This window comes from Anoplophora glabripennis, unplaced genomic scaffold (genome assembly GCF_000390285.2).
Source record: "Anoplophora glabripennis isolate ALB-LARVAE unplaced genomic scaffold, Agla_2.0 scaffold423, whole genome shotgun sequence".
In the NCBI taxonomy this organism is placed as follows: domain Eukaryota; kingdom Metazoa; phylum Arthropoda; class Insecta; order Coleoptera; family Cerambycidae; genus Anoplophora; species Anoplophora glabripennis.
This window is the reverse complement of record NW_019416529.1, coordinates 290,765-308,652: the sequence shown is the minus strand read 5'-3', so window position 1 is coordinate 308,652 and position 17,888 is coordinate 290,765. Positions and strand designations below refer to the sequence as shown.

The following is a 17,888-nucleotide window of genomic DNA, read 5'->3' as shown; positions in this document are numbered from 1 at the left end:
CAATAAAAAAAAATTTTGTTATAAAAATAAAAAAATTAAAATCCATATAAAAATAAAATTCTTATTTTCCCTATTTTTTATTGCTTTTAATCAGTAGGGTTTGTTTTAAAGTTTGATAAAATAAATACATTACATTTTAAATAATAAAATGATTGTATTATATTTTGAACGAAAAAAAAAATTAACTATAATTGTTCGATTTTTTTTGCAAGAGGTGGTTTTTATAAGGATTGAAACGTATAAATAAATAATAAAAAATTAAAACAGTAAAGAATTCTTAATTTATATCACTATATGATTAAATTATTCCAAGTTGCAGAATAATATTTTTCAACATTATTTTTTAATGATTACTGACTGGTTTTTAGGGATTGACAATTTTCAATTCATCATAATTACTTATTTAAAGATGATTTCAACCTATTACGTGCTTACAATTTTATAATTATTTTCGAATAGGGGTAGTATTCACCCCTAAAAAATAAAAATCAACTCCCGGCACAGGGTCAACTTTGAAGTAGAGGGTAAGTAGAACCTAAATCCTAATTTTGGTGCAAATCGGTGCTGTTTGGGAAAATTATACAGTAACGCCGTATTTTACCTTCAGTGACTGAACTAATTAGTTACTGAATAAATAAGATTGAATAATAAATATACATAGTGGCCTACAAAGAAATACACAAACTTTTAATGATATAATCTTGTTTTGGAAATGCACCATGTCGAAGAAATTGCTTTTTTGAAATTATTATATTTTTAAATATTGCATATCTGTATTTACAAACAAAATTTACTTTAGAAAATTGCTCTGTGCTTCAGTAACTTGTGCTATGAATATGGGAGGCGTCAGCCCCTTCATAGTACATATTTGCAAAAAAATATAATTTTGTTAACCTTTCTTCTTATTTTTCTAGATTTTGGATAAATTGCAGAATGGTATTAAATTTTCTTTTTATTTTAACAGCAGAAACTGCAGATTTTAAAAAAATAAATAATAGGGTACCACAAAGAAATACTAAATCGTTTTCACCACACTGTATATTAAAAATAAATGCCAAATAAATCTTTGGGTTATAAGGATTTGTCAGGAGTTGTTTTATGACAATGTTGCATGAACTAGATCAAACATAAGTTGCGTCTTCTGATTTCCGCCAGTTGTGCATTTATTTTAAACAAGATTTTCGGGCATATACGAGTATATACAAGGTGATTCACAACTTATCCAAAATGGATATCCAAAAATGGAGTCAATTCGTAAAAAATGTTTGTAAAATCCTTAGTTTCCAAGAAAAAAATTATTGAGGTTGTAGTATTTACAACCCTTACATCGCTGGGTTACTGTAGTCCCAAGCGTCATTTACGCTGCACGCAATGCGCTCTCTCCCCACGTGGCTCCAGGCGATTCCGAAGACTGAAATCCGATTTTTCTGTTAACGTTTTTTCGATAGTGTTTACATTAGTTTTTCAAGTGACGAAAATGACTTACGTGTATAGCAACGCGGGTTGATGGATATGGTTTTAATTTATAGTGAAGCAAGACATTTGTGTTATGGTGAAGCATTTGTGTTATGGTGAAGCATTTGTGTTATAGTGAAGCATTTGTGTTATGGTGAAGCAAGACAACATTTGCGTTAGTTCGTAGAAACTGGGTAAGACAGGCACATATGTGTTCACTCATCGGTGGTCCAAATTTTTAACAGTTGTTGTAACATCAGGTATGTCAAATTATTGTATTAATTAAAACCACAAATTAATTTTATTAATTAATAATTACAATAGCGGCAAAAGCAGTTGAATTTGCTTCTTTCAATTTTTTGTTCGTTCACTTTTTATTATACTTTGTCGCCGTATCGATCGCCGACTGCATGCTTTGCCTTGCGCAAGGTCAGGTTTTACGGTGGAACAGTTTCCAGTGCTGTGCAGAAGTATTTTTAAATCAACTGCCGTTTTTTGATTTTTTTTACAAAATTGTATTTGTAACAGTGTACATTCAAATTCTTTTTTTTTTGGCAAGTTCTGAATCACCCTGTATAAACTGAATATAACTACATCATTGTTATATTTTTTAGTAAAATAAAATATTGTAGTTCATTTATCTCGCCGGATGACCAACTGCACTTGAAATAAGACGTGCGAGTGCCGCTTTGCTGGACGAATTTGCTACTGATAAAGCTGATTTGAGCACATAATTTATTACTACTTGCTTTTTTGTGCATTTTGTAAAGAAAATACAAAAATAACACTTTAAAAGAAGGGAATAGCTTAAATAGGTATTTTTGTTTTTAAAACTCATTCTCATTATTTTCCTTTTGTTTCATAAAATTATTTTCTATTAAAAAAATATTCAATTTTTTACCTGAATAGTTCTTATTTGTTAATAATTTTATAGTTACCTACTTAACATTAAATTTGTTTTCTTTTTGTCTCAATATTTTATGAATTGTTTGCTGTTTTTTTACCTCTACGTTTACTTCATCAAAATATGCATCAAAAGACAACTAAAATCGTGGAAGAAATGAATAAACGTTCGATTACAAGCAACTCGGCAACTAAACCGACAGCTAGGCAGCTCGTGAAGTTGTGCCAGCTCTAGTCATAGAAATAGAAATTTATGCTTTACAAAAAGGAGATCTCAATCTAACTCATTGGTAATTAAAATGCAGAATTATTAACACTGTTTTCTTAGGTACCAAATGTAGGTAGTTTAGATCAAATTTTTCAAAATTCTCATCATACGTTCTTACAATTTTTAATTTAATTTTCTTAAATTGAAGGCCTAAGTGTGTCTCTAAAAAGGTGCATTATCCGCCAAGGTTTCTATAAACTTTTTTGCTTATTATTATCAAATGAATAATCCTTTAATATATTTATGCTTTCCCCCAGTGGACCGCCCTGTATAATAACAATACTTAATACTTACTATTCCAAGATCATAACCATATCTCTGGGATTTTCGAAAGCAGCTGCCAACTGCAGGAGCTTTTGGTGTCTGAGAATGTTCATGATGTCGATTTCATCTTGTACCTTATCTCTATCTTTGGATGTTCTGCACTTAATGAACTTTGCTGCCAGTTTTTGGTTTGAGACTTTGTCAACTACTTTGTGAACGACGCCAAAGCGTCCTTTTCCCAGTTCTTCTAATACCTCGTAACGGTCCTTGAATTCTGGACCTGGTTCTATGGAGACTGTTCTGGGTTCAAAAGAACTGGATTCATCTGCAATAAAAAATATATAAATATATACACAATAGTGCGAGAGTCGATTTTAAAGGAATAAATGTTACGAAAATGCCGTAAATTGTACAATTGTACAAAAATTGTACCTGTTGACGTGTGTGTGTGTCTCTAAAATCAATTTTGCAGACAGATTCCCGGAATCGCTCGTTCGAAAACGCGGCGACGCCGAAAATTTTCGAAGAGGAAAAGTTTGTCGGACTCGTTATAAAGAAAGCACTCGCAAAGTTTGGCACTTGCATGTGTCACTAAAACGCAAGAGCAATGTACTAGGGACTACTACATTAACGCTGAAAAGCAGAGACCAACAGTTTTCATGATTTTAACACACAACGCACCTCGACTTTTTTATTGGAAATTTACGATTGTAATTCCTAACTTCGCTAAGTACAAGAGGAAGATACAGTAATTTTATAACAAGATACCTGCCTATTTTACTAAAAGATTAACAAATTCGTTATCATTATAATCCGCTATTTATTACAAATTTATCCACAAACTTTAAGGTAATAAAAAATATTATCAGAAATCATTAAAAATTACGTGTTCCAGTTTATCATTGACCTTCTGTTACATTCTTTGAATATTTTTTTTAACTACCATAAATATGTGTAGTATAAATCAAATATGTACAATACTTTATCATTTAAAACATGTAAACTAAACAAATTTATGCCTAACAACGTACCCATTATGCTTCTCAAATACAAAAATAGTACACACTTCACGATGTTTTTAAAAAGCACCACTAAATGTAATGCACTGTAACCGTGTATAACTAAAATACATTATCTAAACGCACATATTTACATTCAGAGCGAGTAGGTATATAAATTTGTCAACCACAGTGTTAAGAGCAAGTTAAATACAATAAAGTTAAATGTTTTTGTCCTTCTCGTGTTCGGTTAACAAAAACATTGGATTATTTTTTATCTGATAGCAAGTCAACAACTCTTTTTGTCGAGCGCACTGCCTTGGTTCAAAAATAATTTTTGCGGAGATGTTCTCAAATTTAGGAAATATAAGTATTTTGTCTGTGAAAATTTTTCAAATTTTTTTTCCCTCAATTTAAACGTTATTTGCTCTAAAAATGTGAGAAAACCTTAAAAAAAAATTTTTTCCATTTTAATTATGATTATGAAGTGTTTAAACTCAGAAAAGGTGACCCTTTAATTTTTATCAAAAGTTTGACTGTTTGAAACAAAGAAACGGTTCGCTAGATCGAGATGAAACTTCACAGGGTTCTTTTGGGTATATCGAACTGTAAATGTCATGCTTAGCGATAGTCATTTCGTGAATATTTCTAATTTAGCCGTCAATTTTCTAAAATAACATAAATTATTATTAAAGATCTAAAAACTAAAATCTTATAGCTTCAAAATGTTTTTTTTTAAATTCCAGATACGACCATTTTTCACCTAAATACAGTCTGTTAAAAATCACGGAAAAATTTCGGAAATTCTTTTGATCCTTTAATTTTTTGCATTAGTGTATTTAAATTTAGTTTTTATTTTGCATAAAGAAATTGCTTGAATAAGTAATTAGAATTGCACATATGATTCTTTATAGTAACAATTTCTGAGCCATATGCTATCTGGTACATAAAAATTAACACGAGTAACTAATTATCTCTTTTGCATTAATCAGACAATAACAATTTCCCAGAAACTTTCATAGTTTCTAATTGCTGTGAGTTTGATTTCAAAAGTGAAACTACTTGACTGTTTATTAGATACCGATTTCAGTAGAAATTGCAATGGATCATCCAGTATGTATGACTCGGCATATTTCTTAATTATTAACTATCTTTTTGAGCGTTTTATAATAATGTAATGCTTGTTTACTTTACAAACAATGATAAATACTTTATCTTCGTCTTAATATTATTAAATAATGGCTAAGATTATTATTTGTGTCACAATTTTAGATTTTCACTGTTAATTGTTCAACTACATACCTAATTAAAAGTATCTTTTTAAAAACATATATTTTATTATTAGTTATGGTATTGTTATACTCTATTTTAAAGGTAATAAGCTAATTTAAACAAATAGATCTTTTTTTAAATCGTATCAAATGTCAGACAATCTTCCTCGAAACCAAACATCTAGATATGCACACCTAGCTTTCTAGTATCGAAGAACATCTTTAAACATCATTCTTAGAAAAAAATACTTATACAGGGTGTTTTCTAAATACGGTCTGTAACAGGGCATAATTTCTTATGGTATTTAAAGAAAAAAGTTTCTATAAACAGATGGCGGAAACGCTTAGATTCCGAGATACAGGGTGTTGAAAATTTTAAAAATTTGGAACAGTCGATGTTAGGTCCTTAAAATTTGGCAGTTATTGTACGTCGGTAAAGAGCTGCATTTTAGGATAAAATCAATTTTTATCTGCCCCCAGTGGCGTAATTAGGCGTGAGTCAGGCGACGTTTTCGTCATAAAATGTAGAACGCCAATGGATTTTTAAAAATTTTTATTATTTTTTAACTCTATTTCAAATATAAATATATATTTTTTTTAATTTTCAACGCCCTGTATCTTGGAACCTACGTGTTTCCGGCCACATGTTTATAGGAACTTTTTTTCTTTAAATACCATAAGAAATTGTGTCCTGAAGTTACGGACCGTACTTAGGAAACATCCTGTATAATGTTACAATGCAAAGATTAAATGCTCCTCCTGTTTTATTTCTTAAATTAAAGAAAAGTAAATGTATTTCATTCATAAATAATGGATACCTAGACCACTTTGAAGTGACGTCTATTTATAGCGTTATTTTATATTCAAAAATTATATTATTCTATTTGCGTACTATTTACCTTGTTGAAGTTAAAATTTAGTTTCTTCAAAATGGAAAATATTAGATTGAGACACCTATTTTGTTCACGTAAAATCTCCATTTAGGACAAAACACAAAAAATACTGCAAAATATTCCGTTTAACCTTTAATTTTTGTCATTAGGTATTATTTTGAGTTTATCGAACTGTAAAGTTACAGGCAACCTTAAAATACCCATGTTAATACTTTTGAAATTAATAAGAGTTTAGAGAGATTTCCAAAGTTTTAATTTTTGTATGTATACAGGCTGTTACAAATTTGCTTCTCACTACAGGGATCTCGGAAACGGTAAGAGATACGAAGTAGCTTAAATGGGGGCAAAGTTGCATAATCAGGGGACCAACATTATGCCTCTAAAAAATCAAGGCTAACATGATTAGTTTTCGAAATAATTGAAAAAACAACCGAAATTTTAGAAATCCGTTTTTGTTTCATTTCAGCCTTGTTTGAGGTGATATTGAAAATAGAATAATACTGTCTCATGGCAACTTTTTGCCCTCTATCGAATGGCGTAAGCAATTTTTATATGTAACGTTTCGTCTCTCCAGGACCATCATCAACTTCATTTTTTTAAATACGACCCTAGAAATTTTATAACATTTTTTGCAAGCCTTCATGACCCCCAATACTGTACTGTTTCAGCCCGAACCAGATTCAGACGTTTTGTCTCGAAAAATTCATCTTCAATGTGTTCGTTCCAAATTTATCTAAATTTTGTATTTAGATTTCTGTTTATTGAATTATCGTACACTCTAAGAGTCATTAAATCCTGTGAAATCCTCCTAGTTATTTAGACTGTTATTATCACTCGTTACAGTAAAACATTATTTTATTTTATTATTTATTATTATTTTTTATTATTTTATAGTTTTAATCTCGTGCTCATAGTTATTTCTAGGTTTTTCGAGTGCTTAAAATTCAAACAAATTTCGATCTAATTTTTTTCAGGGTATTACAAATTCATCTGAGATGCTCTTTCACAGTAGCGTTACAGGCATAATATTATATTCTAATCATATTACACTCATCTTCATTTTCAACATTTGCCAAAACGGAAACGTTTTTGAACATTTACTGCAATTTTTTAAGAAAAATATTTGTTTGGAGTTTTGGTTGTTCATATGCATTTTTAAGAATTAATATGTCATAATAAAATTAAAATTGTAATGGTTTAATTTAAAATGGTTTAAAATTTTGACGCAACAACTTATCGAGCTATGTATGACCAGGTGATAAAGGGACGAATACATTGAAGATGAATTTTTCGAGACAAAACGTCTGAATTTGGTTCAGGTTGAGATAGTACAGTATTGCGGATCATGAAGACTACCAAGAAATGTAATAAAATATTCAGGGTCGTATTTAGAAAAATGAAGTTGATGATGGTTCTGGAGAGACGAAACGTTACATATAAAAATTGCTTATGCCATTCGATAGAAGGCAAAAAGTTAGCCTTGATTTTTTTTGAGGCATAATGTTGGTCTGCTGATTATGCAACTTTGCCCCCATTTAAGCTACCGGGTCCCAAATCCCTGTAGTGAGAAGCGAATTTGTAACAACCTGTGTACAGGGTGTCCCAGAATATATAGGCAATCTCTCGGATTTATACAGGGGACGTTAAAATAACATCCCTAGAAAGGACGCCCCTGAAAACCGATTTTTTTAAAACAACTTTTAAAATACGTTGTGTAATGTAATTATTTTACGATGGACAACAAAAAAAAACCTTAAAAATTGACAATTTGGGTTATTTGGTTTGCAAGGGACGGACTGGCTGTAACACAATAATGTTAATTTTTTACACCCTTTACGATAAAGACACAAAAATAATATCTTTAGATAGCTTAAACATTGAAGTAAAAAAGGCACTCTTGGTTGAGATTGATAAAATGAACTGTTTTCGAGAAAAAAAAAACTATTTTTGTTTAATATGATTTTTTATTACATCCGTAAAGAGAAATAAACCGATGAAATGTTGCATTCTTTCCGTGACTATCTAAAAAAATGGTATTTTTATTTACAATTGTTCTTTCCTAAAAATAATTAAATTACACAAATCATTTTAAAATTAATTAAAAAAAAATCGATCTTTAGGAGCGTCCTTTAAGGGTCTGTATCTCCGTAGGAGGGGGGGGGATAGGGAAAATGTTTATAGGAACTTATTTTTACGTTCTCTGTATAAATCCGAAAGATTGCTCACATGTTCTGAGACACCCTGTATAAAGAAAAGTGCCTGACCTAGTCCAACTACAAAGAGGACTTAACATTTATACAGTTGGCGAAAAATCTAGTTCTGAAAAATCAATAATAACTTGGGAAATAAACTTAATAAAAAAAAGTGAAATCGACGACAAAACTTTAAAACGACCTGTTTTGTTTTTGTTTTTTTGTTCGTCTTATAGAAAAGTGAGAACTAACACTTATCTTCCCATCAATGAATATTAGAAAATTAAAAATTCTGCCACAATTTAACTTTTATTCAATCAATGCCTTCCGTTTCTTCTTAATTTCTGATGTACCTAAATTAATTTCCCAACAAATATTCAACTGATGAGGGTGATACCTTTCATACGTTGGTTTTCACGATAATTTTATAAAATCAAAATCAACCCACCAGCAAAGGCGCCCAGCAAAAATGTAAGATACTTACTATGTTCCTCTAATTGAACTATATCAGACTCAAGACTAGGTTTACTGTATCCATGTATGTTGAGGGCTCGAACTCTGAAGACATATCTTCCGCCAGGTTGCAGCCCTCTAACAACATAGCTCAGAGAATGGCATTCCTCCACATCGGTGGTCCAGATATCGCTTCCGACAAGAGAGTATTCAACGGCGTAACCGTTGACAATTTTGCCTCCGTCATAGGGAGAACTACTCCAGGCAACAGTGACACTGTCCAAGTTGGCTGTAATGCAAGGCGTCCCGCTAGGGGGATCTGGAGGGCCTGAAAATAAAAGCGGGTAATGATAAATAGAGGTTGGAAATTTAAACCTTCAATATCAAAATAAGATTAATTTGGTGTATACTTTTCTTTGCATAGCAGTAACTTCAAACCAATGATATTATAGTCTGTCACATAAAGCTATCATTCAATGCTATCAAGAATTCTACAGGTTAGTATCTTTTTCCTAAGTAACAGTTTGGCTAATTATTGTACTTAATTATAATTAAAATTGGAGAACGGTGCCTCCTAATTAAAGATAGGACTGCGTGACTGAATCATTCACTCTCTTCCGATTTGAAATGCTTAACATTTTGCAATTAGCCTTATTTATACGGCACGGTAGAACATTAGCGGGGGCAATTAATGAATGTTCTATGCGGATAATTTTCATAATACAATAACTGCTTTCACAATACTATGCAAAACAAGGTCGACGTAAATAATAAATTTTCCAATATTGCTGTATTCCCGTATAAAAAGGCAAAATTATGACAAGTTACCTGCATGACTAATAATTAGTCACAGCATAAATAAATAGTTTTATTAAAATAAAACGTAATAGAATTCTATTTATTAAAATGTTTAAAATAACAACAATTTCTACAGAAGTTAGTTATGGCGAATATACAGGGTGTTAAAAAAAGAGTGTAAAATACCAAAACCAAAATAAGCAGAAACGTCTTAATAAACATGGGTCCGCAAAGTAACGGTTGCGGAGATATGGACCACTATTCGTTTTTCAAACATTTTATTTTATTAGGAATAAACCGACAAAGGAAGCTTTTAACAAACAAAAAACAAAGTTACAGAAGATTTTCAAAGTGCCCTCCGTCCATTTCCAAGCAGGCACGACATCTTCGTCTCAACGATATTCGAACTCTTTCGAAAACACCCTCCTTGGTTTGGATTTCTTGACACTTTTGATTAATCCGTAGCTGCAACTCTTCCAGGCTATTTACAGGAGTACCATACACTAATGTCTTCAAATATCCCCAAACAAAGAAATCTAGAGGGTTCAGATCAGGCGACTTTGGAGGCCATAAAACAGGTCCGGCCCTTCCTACACATCTATGTGGAAAAGTTTGGTGTAAATGCTCTCTAACAGCCATGGAAAAATGAACTGGAGCACCATCATGCTGGAACCACATTTATTGCCTCTGATTCAAAGGAATGTCTTCCAAAAACTCATACAGTGTGTTCTGCAGAAAGTTGAGGTAAGCAGCGCCTGTTAATCGGTTTGGTAAAACAACAGGACCTAGAAACCTGTCACCTACAATACCCATCCAAATGTTTAATGAAAAACGTGCCTGATGTCCAGATTCTATTAGAGCATGATGAGGATTTTCGTCGGCCCAAATATGCGTATTGTGAAAATTAAACACTCCATTTCTTGTGAACCCGGCCTCATCAGTAAAAAGAATGTTTGCAAGAAAACGAGGGTCTTCAGCATCATGACGTAGAAACCAGCGGCAAAAAATCAAACGTGCTTGATGATCATTTATTGGATTTAAGGCATGTACTCGTTGCACATGGTATGGATAAAGCAGTTTCTCGTGAAGGATTCTCCAAACAAGAGGACCACTAATTCCTACCTCGGCTGATATTCTCCGCACACTCGTACCTGGATTCTGCTCTACCAGTGCTAGAATTTCTTCTTCTGCTCTAGGAGTGGATACCGACCTTGGTTTTCCGGATAAATGGCACTGTTTGCTCAAGGAACCGGTATCACGCAATCTTTGGTGAATTCTTCCAAACATGCGTTGTGAAGGAATCTGGCGATTTGGATAAGCGTCAACATAAAGACGTCGCGCTTCGGTGGCGTTCCCATTAGCACGACCATACATGAAATGCATGTCTGTTAATTCTGCGTTAGAGTAACCAGCCATAGCGAAAGAAAACTTGTGCACTGAGAACAACTGTCAAATACGTACTGTTTATTTCACTAAACATCAACCAACTATTATAAGAAAATACACAACGTTTTTGCAAAATAAAAAAAGGGGCTAAAAAACATAAAACATTCCATATCTCCGCAACCGTTACTTTGCGGACCCATGTTTATGGAGACTTTTCTGCTTATTTTGGTTCATACTATTTCCTCCTTAAATATTTTACACTCTTTTTTTAACACACTGTATATTTATAGACACAAACAGGATATAATTATTTTATGTATTTAAATTAATTAGAAAATTTACAATAAAAATAAAGAGTTCAGTGAACTATTACTAAAAAATAATTGTAATACAGCCACACAAAAAAGTCCAAACTGAAGAGAGCCGCATATCATTTCCGAAGGAATTCGATACGCTGAACACGATCCTGGTAGTCAAAATTCATAACTTACAGATGAATTTCGGAGAAAAGTGAAATATTTGGGTGAAATTGGTCCAAATATGGGTTAATATTTCTCTGAAAATTCAAAATTTACTGTTTTTTTTAGTAGTTTTTACATATCTGAAAATTAAAAAAGTAGCTACTACTAATTTATTAATATCATCTATATGTTCATATATGTCGTCAGCAAAGAAATGATACACTAGGCACAGAAATTAAGGGATATTAAAAAAGTCCGAAAATTTTGGGTGATTCCAAAGAGCTGTAACTTGGAAGGAAATGGTCGTAGAGAGAATAAAAAAACAAGGAAATTGAAGCTTCAAGGGTCTAGTTCTTGGATCTGGAGATTAAAATTTTTTAGCGTTGAAGTTTTCAAAACCCTGCTTGGATTTTCTGTACGACCATTACAAAAAAAAATTGAAGTCCATCTGCCATAGGGTTATAGAAAAGCAAAAATTTGCAATTTTTTGTTTCGTTGATTTTCTTATGATTACTCAAAAACTGCTGACGCTAAACAATTTTAATCTCCAGATCCAAAAACTAGATACTTGAAGCTTTAATTTCTTTTCTTTGTTTCTCTCTACAAGTATTTCCTTCCATGTTACAGCTCTGAAAATCACTCAAAATTTTGGAAATTTTTTAATATCCCTTAATTTCTGTGACTAGTGTATATTGAAGAAACGGTGTCGGTGTACAGCAATTTTGCTTTATCATTAAATTTGTTTTTAATGTGATTGTAATAAAAATCAAGCACAACTGTTTTCAAAATATCTAATAAAATACTAAATCCTAAATAATTTTATTAAATGTAATGTTTAATCGTTTCATTTCAATTATAACCGTATCTTTATCAAAAATTGTAAAACTGAAAAAATTTAACTTTAAAATATAATAATAATAATATCTCTACTCCTCATTCTAACTACGAAAATTAGCCCAGAAGTAGGAGACTTGTGCGGGAGAGTAGGCGGCATATTATTATTACGCAGGCCGCATTTGCGCCCAGGAACGACTTATGTTGGTAGGCCCTAACCACCATTCAGTGCAGGAATGAGGGAAACCTGGAAAACCTCATTAATTAGGGGGGCGGTCAAATGCCAACCGGTGTCAATCATTCACATTGACCCAAGCCAACATTCTTCCACCCTACCATNAGGAATGAGGGAAACCTGGAAAACCTCATTAATTAGGGGGGTGGTCAAATGCCAACCGGTGTCAATCATTCACATTGACCCAAGCCAACATTCTTCCACCCTACCATACCTGCATAGAGGGTGCCAATCCTCCGTACAAGCATAGCTAATCTACGGTCTACCGGCCGCGGGATTCGAAACTCGGTTAGATCGACACATCGATTTAAGTACTGACGCCTTAAACCGTGCGGCTATCGACCGATAATGATTTGCATCTTATCTACTGACCATCTAGAGACTAACTTTACATCTTCATATTTTCTAACATTTTCCATGGTTTCTCCAAAAACAACATTATTCATCAGTTTATAAAAATTTTTGCTGAATTTTCTTTATTCTGTATTTAAGTCAATACATATTTTCATCCAATAACTTTGCCTAAATTTTAAAATTCTATGAACTTTTTCATTTTTTGATCCTAAAGCTGTAGCTTGTTTTAAATTGCGACAATGAATAATATAACTTTCTTTATCAAACAAAGGGGTCAGTAATATTTCTTATGAAGTTCTTAGTAATCTATCTCATTTTGAACATTTGGAAAGGGTTATCTTTGTTATGATGATTATTTTATTAGAAATGATCAAATTATTTATATAAATTCTATTAGCAATAAGCCAATAGAATTTCTATAAACCATTTGATCATGGTTGAATTCGTTTTTAATACTCTTTTAGTGTGACGTCACATATTTAGGCAATCCGCAACAAATTGTCATAGTTGAAATTGTACAGACCGAATCTGACCCTTGTGTACTATTTACATAGAGACTATAAAAATGAACAACTTCAAATTAATTTATTTTTACAAGGATTTGGAAGTATTTAACAATAACCGACACGTGTTTCGTAAAAAAGATACACTAATGTGCTTAAAACTTACAAAAAACGATATAAAAGGATATTCCTAAATTTAAATAAAGTAAATAATTAACATTAGCTGTGTTATTCCTAATGCGCACGCTCGGAAAGAATAGCCTCATACGCAGGTGAGATCTTGTTGATATGTTATCCCTGTCATCATTAGCGTATTTTGTCTTGTTTTGTTTAACTTGGCATTTTCTAGGTATACTAAGTATTTTTATTGTTTTTCTTGATGTTGCAATGTGTCAGTGTGTCTATCGAGTGTTTTTTTTCTTCAAGTGGTTGATTATAGACGTACTCTTAACCACAATCAAACCTTTCTTGAATGAAATCCTGTTGCGAGGCTACTTCTACTACTATCTTTAATGAGCATGCTCAGTAACATTGATATAATTTTAATTTATTAATTACCATAAAAGTCAATATTGTTCTATAAATTTAAATATATACTTGAAACTTCTTAAATATTCCTAATATTACCAGAATATCGCGATGTTCAAAGTACATAAGGTCGAAAACCGATCTAGTAAAAATATTGAGAAATTCTTCATGACAATGTGCACTATGGGGTTGCCTATAATTTGGCGTACGTGACGTCACTACTAAAAAGAAAACGAATTTCTATAAATCGCGTGATCGCGGTTGAAATAACGAGTACTTCGTTCAAAAATACATTTAGTTAAGGCAGTCAAATATTTTTATTGTATAAGTAAATCCTTTTGATATTATGCTTTTTTATGTAACTCGTCGAACATAATTTGTGATTGTGATTTTTGTTAGAAACTTCCAAAACAAACAAAGATAGTTCTTGTAAACACAACTGTAAACGTATCAAGCATTATGACTACAAATTCTACAAGAGGAACACGTTTTATTGATATAACCAAATAACATCCTTTCAAAATAGATACAATTTATTTTTATCATATCCTCATAATAACAGGTAAAAGTTATCAAAAGCTCTGCCTTCTCTCTCTCTCTCTCTCTCTCTCTCTCTCTCTCTCTCTGTATCACCAAATCATATTACAAGAGTCCAATTGTCTAAAAGTTATTGCAAACAAGATCATACAATTTTTTTTTGCTGGGTGGTTTGGATGTTAAAATTTCAATATGTAAACAGTACTAGCAAATGTATATACATATGTTGGCGCGTTTGTTAAATCCGTCAATATCGAATAAACCTTATGACTAATACAGTAACGATTCGCAAATCACAGTTAATGATGAGACCGATGAGAGATGAGAGTCACAGCCCAGGAGAAAGTTTGTTTTTACGGAAAACATTGGTGAATTCCTAAATATCATACTTGTCATTTCTGTTTTTAATCACATCGTCCCATATCACAAGAATTTCCGTTTAATTAATAGTAGGTTCCTAAAATATCTTTACGATTTAGGATTCTTGTGGTTGCGAATAACCTAATATAGATATCTCATTGTTTATGTTACACATTTACTAATTGTAAGAGGAAATTTTATTTGGTTCTTATACCATAAATTAACTGATAAGTGATAACCCAATTAAGTCAGATATTGTATTAGATGAAACCGAAAACTAATAATAATGCAAATATGATATCGTCAATACAGTTTGTTTTTATAAAATTGTTCATAATTGTGATGTTTGTGATTTTAAACAAAGTGTTGATGTAAAAATAGAATTCACTTCAAAGCAACGATTTAATTGTATTAATTCAATTGTACATTTATTTTATGATTGTTATAAATGCATGTAATTAAGTTTGAATTATTCATACAATCAATTCTAATAACGCAACAAGTTCAATGACGAGGTCAGAACTTAATAAACACTAATGATCGTCTATTTATGTATTTCCTAGACGTTTATGGTCTTTCACGACAAGTAAAAAAATAAAGTAAATAGTTTAGAATGAATGGAATACTACAATAATTATTTTATTTAACCAGGTTCAGCAGTGGTATGGAGTTGGAAAAAATGCAGAACGGTGGGGATGGAAAAAAAGCAAGAATGGGCTAATTCCTGTCACCACACTCGAGCCCCCAGCTCCAGCAAACTTGCTAAAACTAAATTCTTGCAAATGTAAAAACGGATATCGGGGAGCCTGTGGTTGCCGAAAGGCTGGACTTAAGTGCTCCCATTACTGCGCAAACTGCAATTCGGATGTTGATCTGCAAGACAGTGATGAAGAGGAAAATACGGAGATAGTTTTTCAGCAAACCTTCGACGAAATCGAGGATGAATGTGATGAAGTCAAATAAGAGAACCCTATCGTGGATAACTTTGAAAAATTTCCTATTCATGAGGTTCTGCTCAGTTCTGAGGACGAAGAACTCACAAAACCTGGTCCATCAGGGATAGCGAAGAGAAGGGGAATGCACTAAATTTAGTCAACAGTGCATCACATGTGGATTAGACCTACTACACTAAAAAAAAAAACGCGCCAAGAACTCTACCTCATGATGGTGTGGAAATGAGTTTGTTGGCCAATACGCGTGTTGGAGTAGACTTTGCGGCGCTCGTACGCCGAAACTATTCATTTCACAGAAAAAAGATTGTTACATAAATTATAGGAAATGATCTCTAGTTAAATTTATTACATAACTATTTTCACCGTAAAGTGAGTCGGAAAGGAAATATCGTCGAAAAACTTGTTTGGAGCGTCATTTTTCCAACATGGCGGCTACTTCCGAAAAAAAAAGAGGTGGCAAAGTAAAAATTCGGAAAGAGCACGTCAAAATCTATAAATATACCAATTTTCAAAACTCCCCTAAAACTTCACAGGCAAAACTTCCAACTGATTCGACTAAAATCCCATCTGACTTTTGCTATCAAATGCTGGAAGTATGCTATATTTATTGGATTGTTACTAAGTCGCTTAAAATAATAAAAATCTGGCTTTTGAACAACACTAGATTCAAAAATGGAAAAAGAAACCTGTTGTAACGGATGGTCTGAAATATTACATTTTATATTTTGCCGGTTCAATCTTTGGGAAACGTTAAAAGAATTTGTGTATTCCTCGCTAGTTACGTCTGGAGCAGAATTATGGAATCGCATTACGGATAAATGCACATTCATTAGAAACAATCTGGAGTTACTGAATAGAGTATCTAGACTTCAGTTTTCGACAAGAAAAGAGAAAACGGTGATCATTTTGAACAATTTCTATAACTTACCAATGCAAATTGTATGTTATTTCTGTTGTTTAAGTTGTTTGTTTTTCTATTAAATTATTCTTATTCCAATTTTTTTCCTGATCGTCAAGTTTGACCTTTAAATTCATAGCCAACTTTTGAATTTTCGATGATTTTAAATAACAATGCTACAATACGTATTTATTATTAGTTATTCGTATTTTTGTTGAAAACGACAAAGTTTTTGACAACTAACGAGAGTAAGAAAAGTTTTAGAATTAAATTCCCCATAAAATAAAGTAATAATTTGTTATTTTATTTAAAAAATCGCCTTTTTCAAAATATTTCAAAAACTAACATAGTTATAAAAGAGATGATAGACTAAGAAATTGTAGGATTTTTCTTACTGAACAATTTGCTTTTTTAAATTTTTGTAGGATAAAATTTAACTGAGTGTTATGACCGTTAGAAGCTCAAAACTAAGCTCCAAAACTGCCTTTCCTGAGCCTTTTAGCTTATAAATCTAAAAAACGAAAGGCTCAAAAAAAATGCAAATCACATAACTTAAAGTGCTTTAAATTTTCTACAAAATGGTTTTTTGAGTAAATTTATAACAAATAATTACAAAAGTTATGGTAAAAAAATTAATCGCATTTTTTCGGTAAAATTTTCGGAGCGGGTAAATTACCATTATCTTTGTATATTAATTATATCATCTTACTCACATATAATTTTTAGGAAATTTTTCTATAAGGGTAGAGTTTTTTATGAGGGGTAAGTCTTCCATAAGGGTTTTTTGGGTGGCTGAAAAGTTGCAATATATCATAGATCATTTGAAAACCAATAAAAAGTTTATAATTCAACATATGCATACCATTAAAACATCTCAAGCTTTCAATAATATTTTATTTTATTATGAGGGATGGTTTTTAAGGGTTGCAACTTTGTAATGATTCGTAAGCTTTCTAATGAATACCAAAAGAAATGCAATACATTGTGATTGCACCAAAAGAATATTTTAACCTATTAAACATTTTTTTTTCTATTTTTTGGCCAGGGAAGGTTAGTTTTTAAGGATTTTTAAGGGTTGAAAAGTAATTACATTTCATAAATTATATTAAAAAACATGAAAGGAACTTTATGCAACATATTTGAACATGAATTAAATCATTAAAATACGAAAATCTGCGATTTTCGCATTTTTTCTTACAAGGGTAGTTTTCACCCCAAATAGAAAAAGCACACATCTAGACAATGTAACTTTTGAAGTGGGGGGTCGGATGAGCTTGTATGCAAATTTTCAGGAAAATCCATGCTATCCGAAAAAATTGGGAGCTTTTACTTTATTTTCGCCTT

General features: G+C 31.8%; 1 protein-coding gene across 1 annotated transcript in view; it reads right to left on the bottom strand.

Annotated features, from left to right (window-relative positions):
- Positions 1-17,888, bottom strand: part of LOC108911760 (titin) — a 280,890-nt gene that overhangs the window by 19,522 nt on the left and 243,480 nt on the right. The window contains exons 28-29 of the mRNA XM_018716773.1: positions 8,729-9,025; positions 2,921-3,215 (exon numbers count right to left, since the gene is read on the bottom strand). Of these exons, the coding sequence (XP_018572289.1) occupies positions 2,921-3,215; positions 8,729-9,025 (592 nt within the window). The remainder of the gene's footprint in view (positions 1-2,920; positions 3,216-8,728; positions 9,026-17,888) is intronic.